The following is a 16,389-nucleotide window of genomic DNA, read 5'->3' on the forward strand; positions in this document are numbered from 1 at the left end:
CAAGTTATAATAGGTATTGGCTATCTTTCAATTTTGATCATTATAGTATTTTAAGTTTAACATTTTTAAAAAATAATACCTGTATTTTCTGTTGCTACTGTGTGGTTCCCTGGGTTTTCTCCATGCTCTTGGGCAGATTTGTTTTTCGCATCCCCTTCGGTTCCTATAATGAACTCTGGTTTGGAATCAAGAAGACTGTCCTCTAAATTATCTGTCGGTTCCTTCAAATAAAAAATAATGTTCAGGATCCACATGTACATATTTCAGGGCAACATACAGTCAAGTGCCAGGGAAGTCTGGAGATTCAGGCAGTTCAAATGCATATAAAGGTTTATTGCAAGCTTAAACTCTCTACAAGAATCTGAGCTATTAACAGTCAAGGGAAATTTGCAGGACTTAAGGATAAAAAGGAATTTAAGGTGGGCTGGACTTAGATCTCTTGTGGGTGCGCATGAACAAATGACTGATGGTGAATTTGACCCCTCCCTCGAGCTCAGCCTCGTCATCTCCTACAAATACTTTACATACAGAACTAAGACTAATCAACAGATACTAGACCTTTCAATTTTATCTTTTGCATATTTTTATAACCATCAACCAGACAAGAAAGCCCTACAAGAATTATGTCTCACCCTTCACAAAGTTGACATTTATACGCTGCTATGGCTGAGAGTCAGAGTAGGAGAAGCAACCATGTTTTTTAAACAATTTGTAATAATTGTGTAAAAATTGTTTACTATATTTCAACGTCATTACAGAGCATCCCATTTTCACTCAGTTTTATTGTTCTTTGTAATCTTTGAACAAAAATAGGATCCTTGCTTTTACCGGTAGTCCTCGACATACAACCACATCTGAACTGAGAATTTTGGTCGTAAGTCACTGTGGTAATAAATCAAGTCACCACATGTCTGGACTTGATTTTTATGGGCATTTTATTGTGGTTGTTAAGTGAATCACTGGTCAATAAGTGAATCACATTGTCATGAGTCCAAATCCAGTTTATCCAACTGGCATTTTTTTGGATGGAAAAGAAGATGCAAAACACAATCATGTGACTGTGGGCTGCTGCAACTGGTCATAAATATGAATCAGTTGCCAAGTGCCTGAAATGTGACCATGGGAGTGATGCAGAGGATATAACTTCAAGGACAGGTTGTATGTAACTTTTTTGAGTCCATTTAACTTTGAACAGTTGTTGAGCAACTAGACATAAGTTCAGGACTTTTTCACTATTAAGGTGAAAAAAAATGATGACCTTCCAGATGTTCCTGAACTACATCTCCCAGCAACCTTACCAATCTAATAGTAATTAAATTTAGGAAATGTAGCAACATTTGAACAGTGACAGTTGGTATTCTATACCCTTTTTAGTTGCTGTTGAATGGGGCCTTGAGAACTTGAAAGTTAATACACCCATTGGATTTTTATGTAGATTTTTGCACAAATCAAATAGCATATTGTATATTCAACATATGGAACACAGAAGGCAAAAATATCACAGTCATGACCTAGATATATAAATACAATAGGAATTTTTCTGGATACTTTTTTAGATCCTTTCTTTAATTTGCTTACCACCAGTCTGATTTCTTCTTTGGGGGCTAATCTTTCCAAGAGTTCACAAGCCAGCTGATAGCACAAGATACTAGATTGGCACAAATTGCATTCTACTGCCTTTTCCTCTTTTTGACAAATATGGGAGCCACCCCAGGGGGCCTGGAATACATTGTTGATGATAGAAATTATGTCTTTGGAAATGCTGTTCTCCAAGCCCAAGGTAATGCCATCATCTTGTAATTCCATCTGAAAAACACATTTTAGGAGGAATCAATAACAAAGTAACTGATATATAAATATTGGCAAAGGGTAAAATCAATAGAAGAGTACCCTCTTAAAGGTGCTTTTAATGTATTATTTATATTATGTCCTATCTTTTCTCTGGGAGCTCAAGAAAGCATACATAATACATTTCCCTCCAATTTTACTCCACAACTTCCCCCCCACACACACACACACATACACACTGAATCATCTTCCATGGCTCTGTATGTATTTTAATTTAGGTCATCCTAGCCCTGGTCCAACTAACTAAATTAGTCTACTAACTAATATACAACAGCACATCGGCTCTGAAAAGCTCCATGTATTTGAATAGCTGAAAAACAGACAAAACAAAATCAACAAGGGACTTGTTACTATTCCCTTTGAAAATTAGTTTTAGTTGAATTTCTTCCTGTCAAACAGCTGTTCACAAAACAGCTGCTTGTGGACTACTAAAGGTTGCAATACTATATTATGTTCTGCAATTAGGTTTCACTCATAGTCTAATGTCTCTTACTTCCCCTGGCCATAGAACCTTCAATCAGATCTCAATTGGTGACTGGATCAGATGTACAGTGTTACATTTGGTAAAGTAGTTATAATACAGTGCTATATCTTATGGGGCTTTATAGGTTAAAAATAGTGTTTCAATTGAGCTAATAAACCTGTTAGTAGCCAATGTAGTGACTGCTAGATGGACATAACAATGGGTTTTCCCAGTTAGGAATATGACTTCTGTATTCTGCACTAACTGTATAGGACACATTGCATTGAACCCCTCTATGTGGGAGATGGGTGTTTAAGAATGTTGACAAATAAATAGTCCAGTTCAGTAGTGATTACAGTGTGGTTATGGGTCACCAAGATCTTACTATTACATTTATGTCTTGTCTTTATATCTTGTCTTTCTTTTGTGAGTTTACAATATTGCACATGGGAAGTCTGCCTGATTTTTATCCTCATAACAAACTGGTGAGACAGATTGTGCTGAGACATAATAGTTGTGTCAAAAAAAAATATCACCCCAGCCAGTTCTATTGTTGAATGGGAATTTGAACACGAGGCTTCCCAGGCCCAATCCATCTCAATCCTTATCAGGGCTTTTTTTCTCATAGAACTCTCAGAACGGAGTTCCGGCACCTTTTTTGGATGGAACCTTGTAGGGTAGGCATGGCGGGTTGTATGACATGTTTGAGTTCCGGCACCTTTTTCTTTTACAAAAAAAGCACTGATCCTTATCATTAATTAGATTTATTATAGCCACCCACTACAAAAGAGTCTAGCTAAATCACATTGTCTCTTATTGTTCCAGTTCTTCTTGTTCTTGTTCTAGCTAGCTGAATAAATTAATCAGACATCCATCTGACCTGAATTCAGATTAAAAAGAAGATTGTATATGTAATATTTTTGGCATATGAATGTAGCACAGATTCCATGGTACTCATTTCCCAAAACTGGCTTACACAGTATGTTCAGACAAATCATAATATACAACACAGAGATGAGAATTATAAAACTACTTCTCCATATTAAAAATAAAGCCTGTATGAATCACTGTGATTCAGTGTGATTCAATTTCAGCTTGAAATTGTTAAAACAGGTATGATTCCATTTGAGTTGCAGTTTGACATTCAATTTTAAACTGATTAAACTACTTTGAGATTGTTGATTCAATCTTTTTATTAGATTCATTATAACAGGAAAACATTAAAATAGTTGAAGCTGCTTTTGATAGTCTGGAGAGAAAATGATAATAGTAAAGATGGTAAAATACTCAGCAATTGGCAACACTTAGCACTAGCCTTGTCTGGATCTGGATGCCAAATAGAGCCATGTTTTATTAATATATAGGTAGGGAACACCAGGGCTGTAGACTAGATTGGTAAATTGAAAAAAAAATCCCATTTCTATATAGCTCCACAGAAAACTACATAATTTTATTTATTTATTTATTTTTGGGACTTATATGCCGCCCTATCTCCCGAAGGACTCAGGGCGGCTAAAAACAATAAAAACAACAATACAAAAGTTAAAAGAAATTAAATAAACAGCCCCAATAAATGTCCACAGGCTTCCCCTTCCTTAAGGGCGCCCCTAAGGAGTTAGCTTTTCTGCCTCCATTTTCCTGCCTTTAGCAGACTTAAAGGTAAATGTTCCCCCGCACATGCGTGCTAGTCGTTTCCGACTCTCCGTTTCAAAGCCGAAGAGCCAGCGCTTGTCCGAGGACGTCTCTGTGTTCATGTGGCCGGCATGACTAGACACCAAAGGCACACTGAACGCTGTTACCTTCCCACCATAGTGGTCCCTATTTTTCTACTTGCATTTTTACGTGCTTTCGAACTGCTAGGTGGGCAGAAGCTGGGACGAGTAACAGGCGCTCACTCTGCTATGTATGCGGCACTCGGGATTCAACCCGCCAAACTGCTGACCTTCTGATCTACAAGCTCAGCGTCCTAACCCACTGAGCCACCGCGTCCCTTTAGCAGAGTTACAATACACTATAATATCTGGCTGGCAAGATTCATTCCTCCTGGAAAGGTTCACCCGCAACTTGGGTTTCCTTTATTTCAGGCTGGGCAGGACACATTGGCAAGGCCTCTTCTGGATGGAATTGAATTGTATCAGGGCTGTGCCTTACTGGCAACACTCTCAGTTAGTTAGCAGAGCAACAAAACCAGACTAGCATTGCCAGAGATACCTAGACCATACAGAAGGAAATCAGGATAGAGATGACTAGCCACCTGATTTGCTTTGCTGTGTAGCAGTAAATCTGCTTCAATCTGTAAATCTGTTTTGACTGGATAATTCAACTGAAGCTTCGTTAACTAGAAGTATGTATTTGAAGCAATCCACAGTCCTTCTAAAAGATGCATGAAGAAAGCTGTAGGAGGTTTTGATAGGGAAAGTCAATTGAGCAATTGACTATTTACATCCTGAATGCTGCATCTCCAAAGGATTGTTTTTATTGAATTTTGGGCTGAATATAGGATTCAGCTGAACAAAGTTGCCTCAAACTGCAAAATGAATGCCATATAAATTTAATAAATAACTAAACTAAATATAGATCTTTGACTCAGATTCAAATTCCTGACAGTATGTTGTGTGAAATCAGTAATTTTCAATCAATATTTATCAATTACACTACATAGCCATCCAACATTAGAGCAGGTTATTAACGATCCTTTTCTAGCTCTCCAGAAACCCTCCACCCAGCCAGCAAATTAAATAGTCACAGAATCTCATGATATTTTGATTTGTTAAAATATCTGGGCTATTGTACCATGGATCATGATGCCTATCAGCTGGAAAAAAGTAGTATGGTTTTAGTTTCTTGGGTTCACCAAAAGGCCAAGAGGACTCACCCAGGCCTAGTGAACTCTTGACCCCCAAAATTTGAATACCACTGAATCTTTCTGGATGCATATAAATAATCTCTGGCTTGCAAATTGGCACCTATATAAAACACTAAGAGGTTCTTTAAAATGTTCCCAAACAAGATATGGTTATAACTGGATTCTGTTACTGACCATGTTTACAATATTGGGATGTAGACTATTTACCTGCTTCAAGATGAGATCAAACATCAGGATGAAACAACTCAAATTCATTTCATCATCATCACTGTCAAAGTCAATGGTCCTTCCTCCTCCAGGGTGTCCAAAATTTTTGAAAGGACTGCGGAAAGGGCTATGCATGGGGCTGCGAAATGGACTCTGAAATGGACTTGGGAATGGACTCAGTGTATTATGCTGAACTCTGTGCCCTGGATCGGAAGCAATGCTCACCTAGAGGGAACCAAATAACCAAATAACTAAAATAACATACGAGACAGCGAGCTCCTACATCCATGGTGGCGAACCTATGGCACGGGTGCCACAGGTGGCACGCAGAACCCTCTCTGTGGGCACGCGCATCACCCCAGTCCTAGGCCTTCAGCTGGGTTTTATAAAACCTTTTCACTTTAGGCCTCCGCTGCTGTGTGCAAAAAAAAAAGGTTCAATCAATCAATTTCAACTTCTCACAGGAAAAAAAATCTCAAAAAGTTGGGATTGATTGAACTTTTTCCCAGTCTGCCGTTACCACCGCAGCCACGCCCACCCAATGGGCCAAGCCCACCCAATGGGCCACACCAACCCAATGGGCCATGCCCACCCAGCACCCAACGATACATAAGTGGGTTTTGGGTTGCAGTTTGGACGTTCGGTCTCTAAAAGGTTTGCCATCACTGTCCTATATGCTTAATTTAGGAAAATACATTTATTTCATGATAGAATTGTGCAGAAGACACATTTTTCCCAGTGTGAAGATACAGTGTTACCTGCTACTAACAAAGCAGTCATAAAAGCAGAAAAAACATGATTTAGTAACAACAGGGTCATTGTATTCCAAAATGCTTTTCAGAGATCCCATTTAGCTGTTTTAGGTGCCACTGAATTGTTCCATTCATGACTGATGGAACAGTTAAGTGGCACAAATTAGGTGCATCTTAAGTCTTAGTAAAATGATGCGACAAACAGCCAAACTACATTTGACATATCTAAAGGAGCATCCTTTCTCGTGTATTTCTCTCCGAGGCCTAAAAGATGCTTGGTACCCTTCCATGAGAATATATAGAGATGAAGCATCTCCCCCAAGGGAGTTCTATTGTCTTCTTGAGGCAAGGCAAAAACAGTTCTATTAAAACTTTTACTGTTAAATCTTAATTTGTTCTAATGTAGGGGAATCCAACCTTGGCAACTTTAAGACCTATGGATTCTCCTGACAGTATTCCCCGTTTTATTCATTCTTTTTAATTGGAGTGACATTTGAGGTATAAAAATCCAAACAATCATAAGAAGGTAACAGAGAAGTACATAAAAGTTCTTTTCCTACCATCTAGCAGGCTACAGATTTTTGCAGTTCTAATATTTGAATCATGTGAATCACCCTGATTTCTGCTATCCAATTGCTGGTTTAATTCTTTTAATTGCTTATTTAGCCTACTGAGGTAAGTAGTTTGTGTTTTTTATAAACTTTTTATATAGGTTTAAAATACCCATAGACACCTCTGTTTGGAAGGTTACTCTTTTATGACTCGTGGACTTCAACTCCCAGAATTCCTGAGCCAGCTGGCTCAGGAATTCTGGGAGTTGAAGTCCACGAGTCATAAAAGAGCCAAGGTTGCCTACCCCTGGTATATACAGTTTAAACAAGCAGGACGTGTTTTCTAAAAAATTAGTTTAGGTCCTGCCAGGGGGATATAGTTCAATATATTTTATATTTATATTTTACAACCCTCCAACTGAAATTATGTTGAAACGCTCAGAATCCTTTATAGTTGGCCATGATAACTAAGACTGATGGAGGGACAATCCTTTTTTTCATAACAGAACTTTTTAACACCTACTGGTGTCCCATCAATTTCATGCTTCCACACTTGCTACTTGCAATATTTGCAGAATTCATTATAACCTCTATTAGAATTTTTTCTCCCTATATACAAATAATATGAATAAGGAATGGAGGGATCTAGACTGGGACTGCAGCAGATAGCAAATGACTAAGCTTTCACTCCTAATAATTAATGTCCTGATCCAGGTCAAAGACCTAAATTTGCTATTTAGTGGGTTTTTGTAAATAAATGAATAAATGTACATAACTGCCAATTCTACGAAAAAACATCCTGTCTACTTTGAACCGATTCCAAATGCATTTTTTTGCAATGAATAAATTTATAATCTTCAGCAGACCTTCCTGTTAAGTAAGTTCAGTTTTATGCTTAACTGCATGCTCAGCCCCGTTCATTTCAAAGGACTTCAGTTTAATCACACTTCATTTTCACTGATTGCACTTACTGACTTAGTCAAAAAATAAATGCAAAATGTGTCTCCTGTTATAAAGGAAATTGGTAATGAATTACCCTTCGAGCTGCAAGATTCCCAATTATCTCACTGACTCTCGATTTTCTTTGATTTGCCAGTTCTTTCACAGAATTAACACCATCAGAAAACATACTGATTACCAACTGAAGTGGAACTACAATGTCTAATTCAGATAACACCTGAAAAAGAGGAAGAAGACAGCGTTCTCAGGTTCAACTAAAAACTGAAGCGCTAGTGTATATTTTAGAAACTAGGTCAAAATGAAAAATGAACTTAAAACAAGCATTTAATTTAGTCCATATACAGATTAAGATCTAGAGCGTGGGGGTTGAAACTGTGATATCTGTGTGATATCAACTGAACTGTGTATTATAGCCTATGGGTGGATTATACATGACACTAATGAAGTTTGTGTGAGATTGATCTAGGCTTACCGGTAGTATGATATATTAATTGTGCCACTGAAACTAAGATTTATGGTTTAGCACAGGGGTGTCAAACTCAATTTCATTGAGGGCCACATCAGCATTGCGGTTGCCCTCAAGGGGCCGGGTGGGTATGGCCAGGGTGGGCGTGGCCTAATGGGTGGGCGTGGCTAGAGTGCATATGGCCTACTGGGTGGGCGTGGCCAGCTCTACATGGTTCACATCAAGGGTACCTATGGGGGCCTGGGCAGGAGTGGGACAGATCTGAGGGTCTCTGGCAGAAGGAGGGTCTCTGGGCCAGGGCCAAGGCAGTGGGGGCCGTTCCCTCACTGTTTCCAAGATGGCTTCGCGGGCCACATGAAACCACTTCGCGGGCCGGATCCGGCCCCCGGGCCTTGTGTTTGACATGTCTGGTTTAGCAAAACATACAAACCCATTTTTTTATTATTTGTTCAACAAATCAAAGTCAAATAATCATGGCTTAATATATGTGAACCCAGCTTCTGCTTTGGGGTTGGCTTCCTCAAAGAGACTCTTAATGCAAGTCACCTAAAATTGTTACTGAAGCCTTAATTTCTTAAATGTACATCTTTCTGTCATGACAAAACTTATGTATAGAATGACCACATTGCTTTCTAACCAGACAAAACCAAATGCTGATCTGCTTAGCCTCTGCATCAGATGCCTCTGTATGATTTCTTGAGATTGTATTAATTTCATAACAGGTGGCAAGCAAAAGGAAGTAAGGGTACAAACCTTGTAAGGTATTTTATGAAAATGTCTCACAAATCACAAAGCTTCATCATAGGTAGCTCCAAGACAATAACAATAGAAGCCACCTAATGTTTTCCTGGGATATTGCTTGGGATATTAATTAATACTAATAATTAAAAAACATGATAGACAAATTAAATAATTAGTAGGATTAGTATATATTAAAATTTTGTTGATGCACACAATCAATACTATCTGGGAACTATGTCTAATCAACACACTGGAATGTGCTTCCATAGGATGACTTGAGCAAAGATATGTCAGCACTCACATGAAGCCAGAGCAGAGCTTGTTCTTGTACAGAGGATGGATATCCTGTGAATCGACAGCTTATGAAGCCAAACATTTCCTCCAGAGAAAAAGGGAGTGGGCATAGCTCAATATCAAACATTTTACTACAATGCACAAAGACAAAAGATTGATTAGTAGGTTCTTTAAGATGGCTGTCAGAAAGAGCAAAGGCTGCCCACAAAAAAATAAAAATGACACTTAAACAATTCTAGACACCTGAACAGGAAAACATTACATATATGTAAAGGTTCTACGACATATAGCAGTAGTTTTTACTGGAATAAATTCCAAATGGAACTATGCGAATTAGTGGTCATTAAAAGAGCCAATAGTACTACGGAATTTTGAAAAGAAATTATGTAAGAAGATTCTATGAGAAGCATGAAGTGGAGAGTGAAAAATGTTTGACATATATGAAAGAATGGAGAAGAATTTATAATGTCAGTTTAGAAAGAATGTTGAGGCCCCTTTAATCCAAACTTTGTTCAGTGCAAATAATATAGAATTATAGCGTTTCTGTTTATGACTTTCCACCTTTGCTCAAATATCTCCAGTGAAACAGGACCATCAGTCCTGTAAGCTGCAGTAGTGTACATTCCTGACCATTAGGAAATTTAAATTTTTATAGTTCCTGTTATGTATTGGGCTCATTAGTAATACCACGTGGGTTGCTGGAGCAGCTAACGGCTCTCCAGCAACCCAGACTACAAGTCTCCATTGCTGTTATTGGCTATCCCTAGGTGGCAATGGTTGCTTCAAACTTATTGGCTGCCGCCTAGGGGCTAGACTATATATTGCAGCTAGTTACAGCCATTTCCTCAGTTTGGATTCTGCAAGCAATAAACCATGAGTTTTCCTGAACTCACTTGCCTTGTCTTCATTCCTGCGCCAAAGAACCCGCTACACAACACTGGTGATGAAAGTGGGATCCTGTTTCCCTGGAAAAAGAGCTGAAGTCTACAAGGGGAAGGCAGCGCACGCCGGAGGGAAAAGGCATTTCCCCCCCCCCAAGGTTGGCTAGCAAGCTATGCTAGCGACCTCGTGCTCAGTGGACTCATTCCCTGAGCCTGGGAAGCAGGATTCGGAAGAAACCGCAGGAACCAGCAAAGACAGAATGCCGAAGGTCGGGAGACTTCGAGAATTCGACGTGAAGAATCCAGAGGAATGGCCATCCTATTTGTCCCAGGTAGAAAACTACCTCCAGGCAAATCAGATCGTGGAAGAAGGACTGAAGGCCGCAACGCTACTCTGCCTGTGCAGCCCAGCAACCTTTGATTTGGCCAAGAACCTCTTCGCTCCAATGCTGATAGAATCGATCTCCTACGCAGACCTCAGAAAGAAGCTAATCGAACATTTCCAGCCCAAGATGTCTGAAATGGCTTGGAGGTTCAAGTTTGACCAGAGAGTGCAGCAAACCAGTGAATCAGCTTCAGAATTCATCGCGGGCCTGAGGCAGGCCACTCACCTATGCAAATTCTCAAACTTAGAAGAGAGACTACGAGACCGGCTCGTCTGCAGCCTACGGAACCAAACGCTTCAACAGAGACTCTTTGCCAGACCAAACTTAACGTTTTCAGAAGCACAAGACGAAGTAATAGCTGACAAAGCCGCCGGGAGTGCAGTTCAAACAGTACAGCCCACCAAAACGACAAAGCATGAAGAAACGGTCCACCAAGAGCACACCAAATGCACCGAAGAATCTTCCGAGGAAGAAGAGCCTGGAATCAACTGACTCCAAAAGCAACCCAATGCACAACACCGCAACAGCCAGCAGCAAGAGAACACTTACAAGGCAGTTCTCTTACCTAAATGTAAAGGGTGCGGCAGCAACCATTTTCACACCGATTGCAGATTCCGATCAGCCATGTGCAAAGCTTGCAGAAGGACAGACCACATCGCAGCGGTTTGCAGAGCCCGCCAGAGAGACCAGCCACCCAAACACCAGTCGGAAGAACCGACTAGGAGAGCTTTAGCTAGAAGCTACCTTTGGTGGCCTGGTCTTGATAAGGACATTGAGGCACAAGTCCATGGTTGTTATACATGCCAGCAATCGAGGCCTGAAATGCCACAGACTCCAGTTCATAGGTGGGAGGAAACGCACACTCCCTGGTCTAGAATTCACATAGACTATGCTGGCCCCTTTCAAGGACAACTCTTCCTTATAGTTGTGGATAGCCACTCCAAATGGCTGGAAGTAATTCCAGTTCCTAACATGACTACTGCTAGGACCATCCAGGTGCTGAGAAAACTCTTTGCCACACATGGGTTGCCAGATGTCTTAGTATCAGACAATGGGGCCCAATGCATTGCTGCTGAATTTCAGGCTTTCCTTAGAGATAATCTCATCAGACATGCAACGTCTGCGCCTTTTCATCCATCTTCTAACGGTCAAGCTGAACGCATGGTGAGGACAATGAAGGAATCACTCAAGCGCATTGTAACAGGTGACTGGCATCACAGATTGGCAGATTTTCTACTCTGCCAGCATTTTACGCCCTGCACTGCTACAGGCAAAAGTCCTGCAGAACTACGTTGGGGGAGGCGATTGATCACTAAACTGGACAGGTTGCATCCAGATAGAATGGCAGCAGAAGCCTCTCGACCAAAACCCCCTAGGGGGCTGCAAATGGGCGATTGGGTTTGGGCCAGGAACTATGGTCATGGGAATCTGTGGGTTCCTGGTCAAATTACCAAAGCATCCAGGCCCCTGCCTTATGAAGTGGGGTTGGAGGGAGGGCGAGTTGTCAGATGCCACATTGATCAACTCAGAAAACGGTTTCCAGAATGGCCACTAAGTGAAGACTGCATCATAAGTCCCTCCCAAGATCCTCAAACTTCACATGGACTCTCAGGACTTTTCCTTCATAACTGAGGAGGAACCAGAGGGAGAAGTGGGGAGTCCAGGAATGCAACATGGATCCCCTGAAGGAGCAAGTCAACCGGACTTCAGCAACCACTGTGCCTACTCTGCTGATCAGTCTGACTCTGGGGTGGGCCAACCTGGAGAGGCCAACCAGAGAGCATCTAATCCCCTTGGACTCAGGAACACCAAGGGACACAGGTCTACCCAGCCCACTGGATAAGCTGGTAGACCACAAAGTGACTGGAACTCCAAGACGTTCCACTAGAGCACACAAGCCTCCTTCATATCTTGCTGATTACGTTGTAAAATAAAGACATATAATATTGTTGTATTGCAACTTGCCACTGTACTACAGAAACTAGCGTTATGATGTTAACTGTGTGGTGTGCTGTCAATGAAGGCCTATTCATTCAGGTGCTATGATGTTAACTGTCTAGTGTGCTGTCAGTGAAGCCTATTCATTCAGACATCGTTAATTAACATTGTAACCCATATGGGTTTTTTTCCTATTACTACTATTAAGACTGTTTTGATAAGGAGTCTTGATAATTGCATTAAGACTAACTTGTGTTATAATATTGTCTGATCTAAGAGGGGAAGGGTGTTATGTATTGGGCTCATTAGTAATACCACGTAGGTTGCTGGAGCAGCTAACGGCTCTCCAGCAACCCAGACTACAAGTCTCCAGTGCTGTTATTGGCTATCCCTAGGCGGCAATGGTTGCTTCAAACCTATTGGCTGCCACCTAGAGGCTAGGCTATATGTATATTGCGGCTAGTTACAGCCATTTCCTCAGTTCAGATTCTGCAAGCAATAAACCATGTTTTCCTGAACTCACTTGCCTCGTCTTCATTCCTGCGTCAAAGAACCCGCTACACAACAGTTCCCTCTTTAGAAAGTAACATAAATATATAATTTATGGATGCTTATATTGCCTTTATTTTTGTATTACATTTGTAAACCATTCTGAACTGATAATGAAATGGGAAGGAATTCAAATTCAACTGAAGATAGATAGATAGATAGATAGATAGATAGATAGATAGATAGATAGATAGATAGACAGACAGACAGACAGACAGACAGACAGATAAGCATCTCTCGCCACAGTCAAAATCAAGGTGTGATACATCGATTACTGCAACTCTTTAACTGCCCACCTTTTTTAAAAGATGCAAATAAAGATTACACAATACCATGAAGAATTATGGTTTTAGGTGCTTGCTCTTCTACGACTTGGAATTTTATCGATATATCAATATCAAGAACTAATATTCAGCCTATAAGTTCCTAAATAACATTCACAGGCCTCCAAGACCTGAATCACTGTAATCAAACCTTTGGCTAAGGAGCAATTTCAAGAGGTTTAGAATTTGAAAGTGCTTCCTTGTAATTCAAACTTTGGGCCCAATCCAGTAATGATGTTTATGGAAAAAGCAACTGAATTTTCTCCAAGGGCTTGAAATTTCATATATGTTAAAGAACATATTTCATGTCTGCATTCTATTTACAAAGTTGCAGTTCAGATACGGTAGGTAAGGCTTGGATTTCTGTCTGAAAATCTAATAATATATAAGCTTCAATTCCTCCAACAGGAATTAAAAAGACTGCATATTGTTCCACTTACCTTAATACTTCCCTGAATTCCTTCAGTTGATTGTCTGGCACTTCACTCCTGACGGCTTCCAGCCATTCTGGCATAATACAGTCCCACACAGGTTGATTGATTACATTGTACGGAATTAAGCAGAGGATCCGATTCAGACCTTCCTTTAATTGTGTCACAGTGCTACATGACTTATCCCAATATCCACCTACCTGAGGGCATTGCCAAGGGGGAAAAAGGCTGTATTAAATGTCATATAGCAAGTCATATGGTACTGAAGGCAACCAGCATTACGTTCTCTTTTTGTGTACAATAAGCACTCAAAATATTAAACACTGTAATAAACACTGGATCTAAGCAGGTTTATCTGTGACACTGCTATAAATCAAGAACTACAATTCTTACCCTTGCAAACTCCATTGGTTTAGGAAGAAGGCACATCACCATGACATCAAATCTGACATCACACACAGTTTTCAGCCATTTAGTGACAAATTGGGGTTTGAGTTTCTCCACTAGGCTGCCAACTTCATCATCCATCATATATGCTGTGGAGTGGAACCACTGGAAAACCATGCTGACGAGCCGAGCCAAACTCTCTGTAGGGGTATTCTCACTAGGGGTGCAGAGGCTAACCTGCAAACAAAATGTTCTCAGTTTTTCTCTTTCTCTTTTGCAAATTGCCTTGTGGAAAGACAAGAAACAAGTGTGCTTTCAGATAGATTGACTAACCAAGGCACAAAATCTTGGGGGAAAAATACTATTCTGCTGCTATCAAGCTCAGCCAAAAACATTGAGAAAGCAATAAACATTTAAACATAAGTAATGGAATTGTATACAACTACTAGCTTGTATTTGTTCTAATTGGGACTTATCTATTAAAAGGTTCAAAACGAGATCCAGATTCAGTTTCTAACAGATCCTTGTGCAATATTCCAATATGATCAACTCCAGACAAAATTATCTTATTTTCATCTACATTCAGCACAGATTGTAGTCCTTTTGACCATCTCTTATTTGTTCTTTGGTTTAATACCATCCCCTTTAAGAAGTTGTTTAATTGTCGTTTATCCTGACTATTAAGAAACATGTCTGATAAAAAGGTATGCTTCTCACATTCCTACTTCAGCTATGCAGACTATATATTCAGGAATCCATCTATAGATCACTTCCCTTTGTTAACAGATTGCCATTGATGCTATATTGAAGGACTTTTGATTAACTAAGCACTTTTGGGGGGAGCCTATACAGCAGTTCCCTTTTCATCCCGTTCTTTCTGTTCCTCACAGGTTATACAGCACCATTTTTTTTCTTGCTCCATGCAATTGATCACAATCTTGCATTTATTTGTGTATATAAAATGGAAAAGAGACTGCTGAAAAAAAAATCAGCAAGAAACACAACCTTTTCAGGGTATAAAATGGACAAGGTCATGTCAAAGCTATATTTAACTTTAGTTTGATTAAACCATATTTAATATATATCATCGAGCTCTCTGGCCCAGGCTGAGAATTTTTAATTTTAATTTTAACTGGGGTTTTTATTTTCTCTCAGGGTTTCATTTAATTTTTTTAAATTGTTTTAACTTTTGTATTGATTTTCTTTTAAATATCCTGTAAACTGCCCTGAATCCTTCGGGAAAGGGCGGCATATAAATCTAATAAATAAATAAATAAATAAATAAATAAATAAATAAATAAATAAATAAATAAATAAATAAATAAATCTTATACTATATACCATTACAATTAATGTGGCAATTAATGTGGGAGATACATTTGATCCTGATGCCTGAAACCATGTTATTCCAAAGACGGAGGGGGGGGGGGGAGAATGCATCCTTGGCTCCAACTACATCCCTAAAATTTTGCCAACTTTAGATCCTTCCCTTGAATTCATTCCTGTAGAAAACAATTGAAAGTATACACAAAGGATGACTTTGTGTATACAAAAACTTAGTATCTACAAAAATCTAAACCAAGATGCTGCAAATGATCAAAAGAGAATTAGATGGATATTTTTAACATCTTTATAACACCATTATCTTTTTGACTAAACTTTAAGCTGCCCAGAATCATTCTGGAGTCAGATACTTCTAAATCTTAATCATCACCACCACCACCACCACCATCCGCTATGGTGTCCTCCAGAAGTGATAAACTGAAGTTTCCAAAATGCTACATGGGAACTTGGGAGTTGTATTCCAACAAAGAGTATTAGAATGATGCAAATTCAATTTGTGGGTGATACATTTTTAGTACTAGTCAAGTTGACAGAAAAGCTTTTGAGCTCTCCAGAAATGTTCTTTAGTCAGGGTATTACAAAAAGACAGTTCAAACGTGAGAAGAGTGAACTAAACTTTTAAGAATAAGAGATTATATTGACCTATATTTCCCCCAATCGATAAAACCAAAATAAGAAGCACTGCACTGAGAAATAGTCTTAATCCCATAACAACTGATCAATAACTAAGCAGGGGAGCAGCTGCATTCACAGAACATTACAAAGCTAGTCATATCTGTTTACTTTTAGTCTATATGGATAAAATGGACAGAATTCCTCACATGTGTTTGGTGAGTTGCTCATTTGTAATCCCCTAGAGTCATCATTGTTCAAAGTATACATCCATGTGTTTGTTCTGCTGCGGTCATGCATATTTTTGAGGTTTTATTCTAGTCTATAATTCTATAGTCTGCCAAAGCTATTTATGAAGAGACCTTCACCAGATATTATGCCTTCAAACCA

At 39.5% G+C, this 16,389-nt stretch overlaps 1 protein-coding gene across 3 annotated transcripts in view; it reads right to left on the reverse strand.

Moving 5' to 3' along the window:
- UNC79 (unc-79 homolog, NALCN channel complex subunit) overlaps nucleotides 1-16,389 on the reverse strand; it is a gene marked incomplete at its 5' end in the record, with an annotated part of 150,964 nt that overhangs the window by 95,940 nt on the left and 38,635 nt on the right. For all 3 annotated transcript variants that reach the window (XM_083379454.1, XM_083379453.1, XM_083379455.1), the window contains 7 exons: nucleotides 80-221; nucleotides 1,579-1,806; nucleotides 5,385-5,609; nucleotides 7,724-7,864; nucleotides 9,156-9,279; nucleotides 13,666-13,856; nucleotides 14,050-14,280. In XM_083379454.1, coding sequence (XP_083235580.1) covers nucleotides 80-221; nucleotides 1,579-1,806; nucleotides 5,385-5,609; nucleotides 7,724-7,864; nucleotides 9,156-9,279; nucleotides 13,666-13,856; nucleotides 14,050-14,280 — 1,282 coding nt within the window. The remainder of the gene's footprint in view (nucleotides 1-79; nucleotides 222-1,578; nucleotides 1,807-5,384; nucleotides 5,610-7,723; nucleotides 7,865-9,155; nucleotides 9,280-13,665; nucleotides 13,857-14,049; nucleotides 14,281-16,389) is intronic.

Source organism: Vipera ursinii, assembly GCF_947247035.1.
Source record: "Vipera ursinii genome assembly, chromosome: 1".
NCBI classification, from domain to species: Eukaryota; Metazoa; Chordata; class Lepidosauria; order Squamata; family Viperidae; genus Vipera; species Vipera ursinii.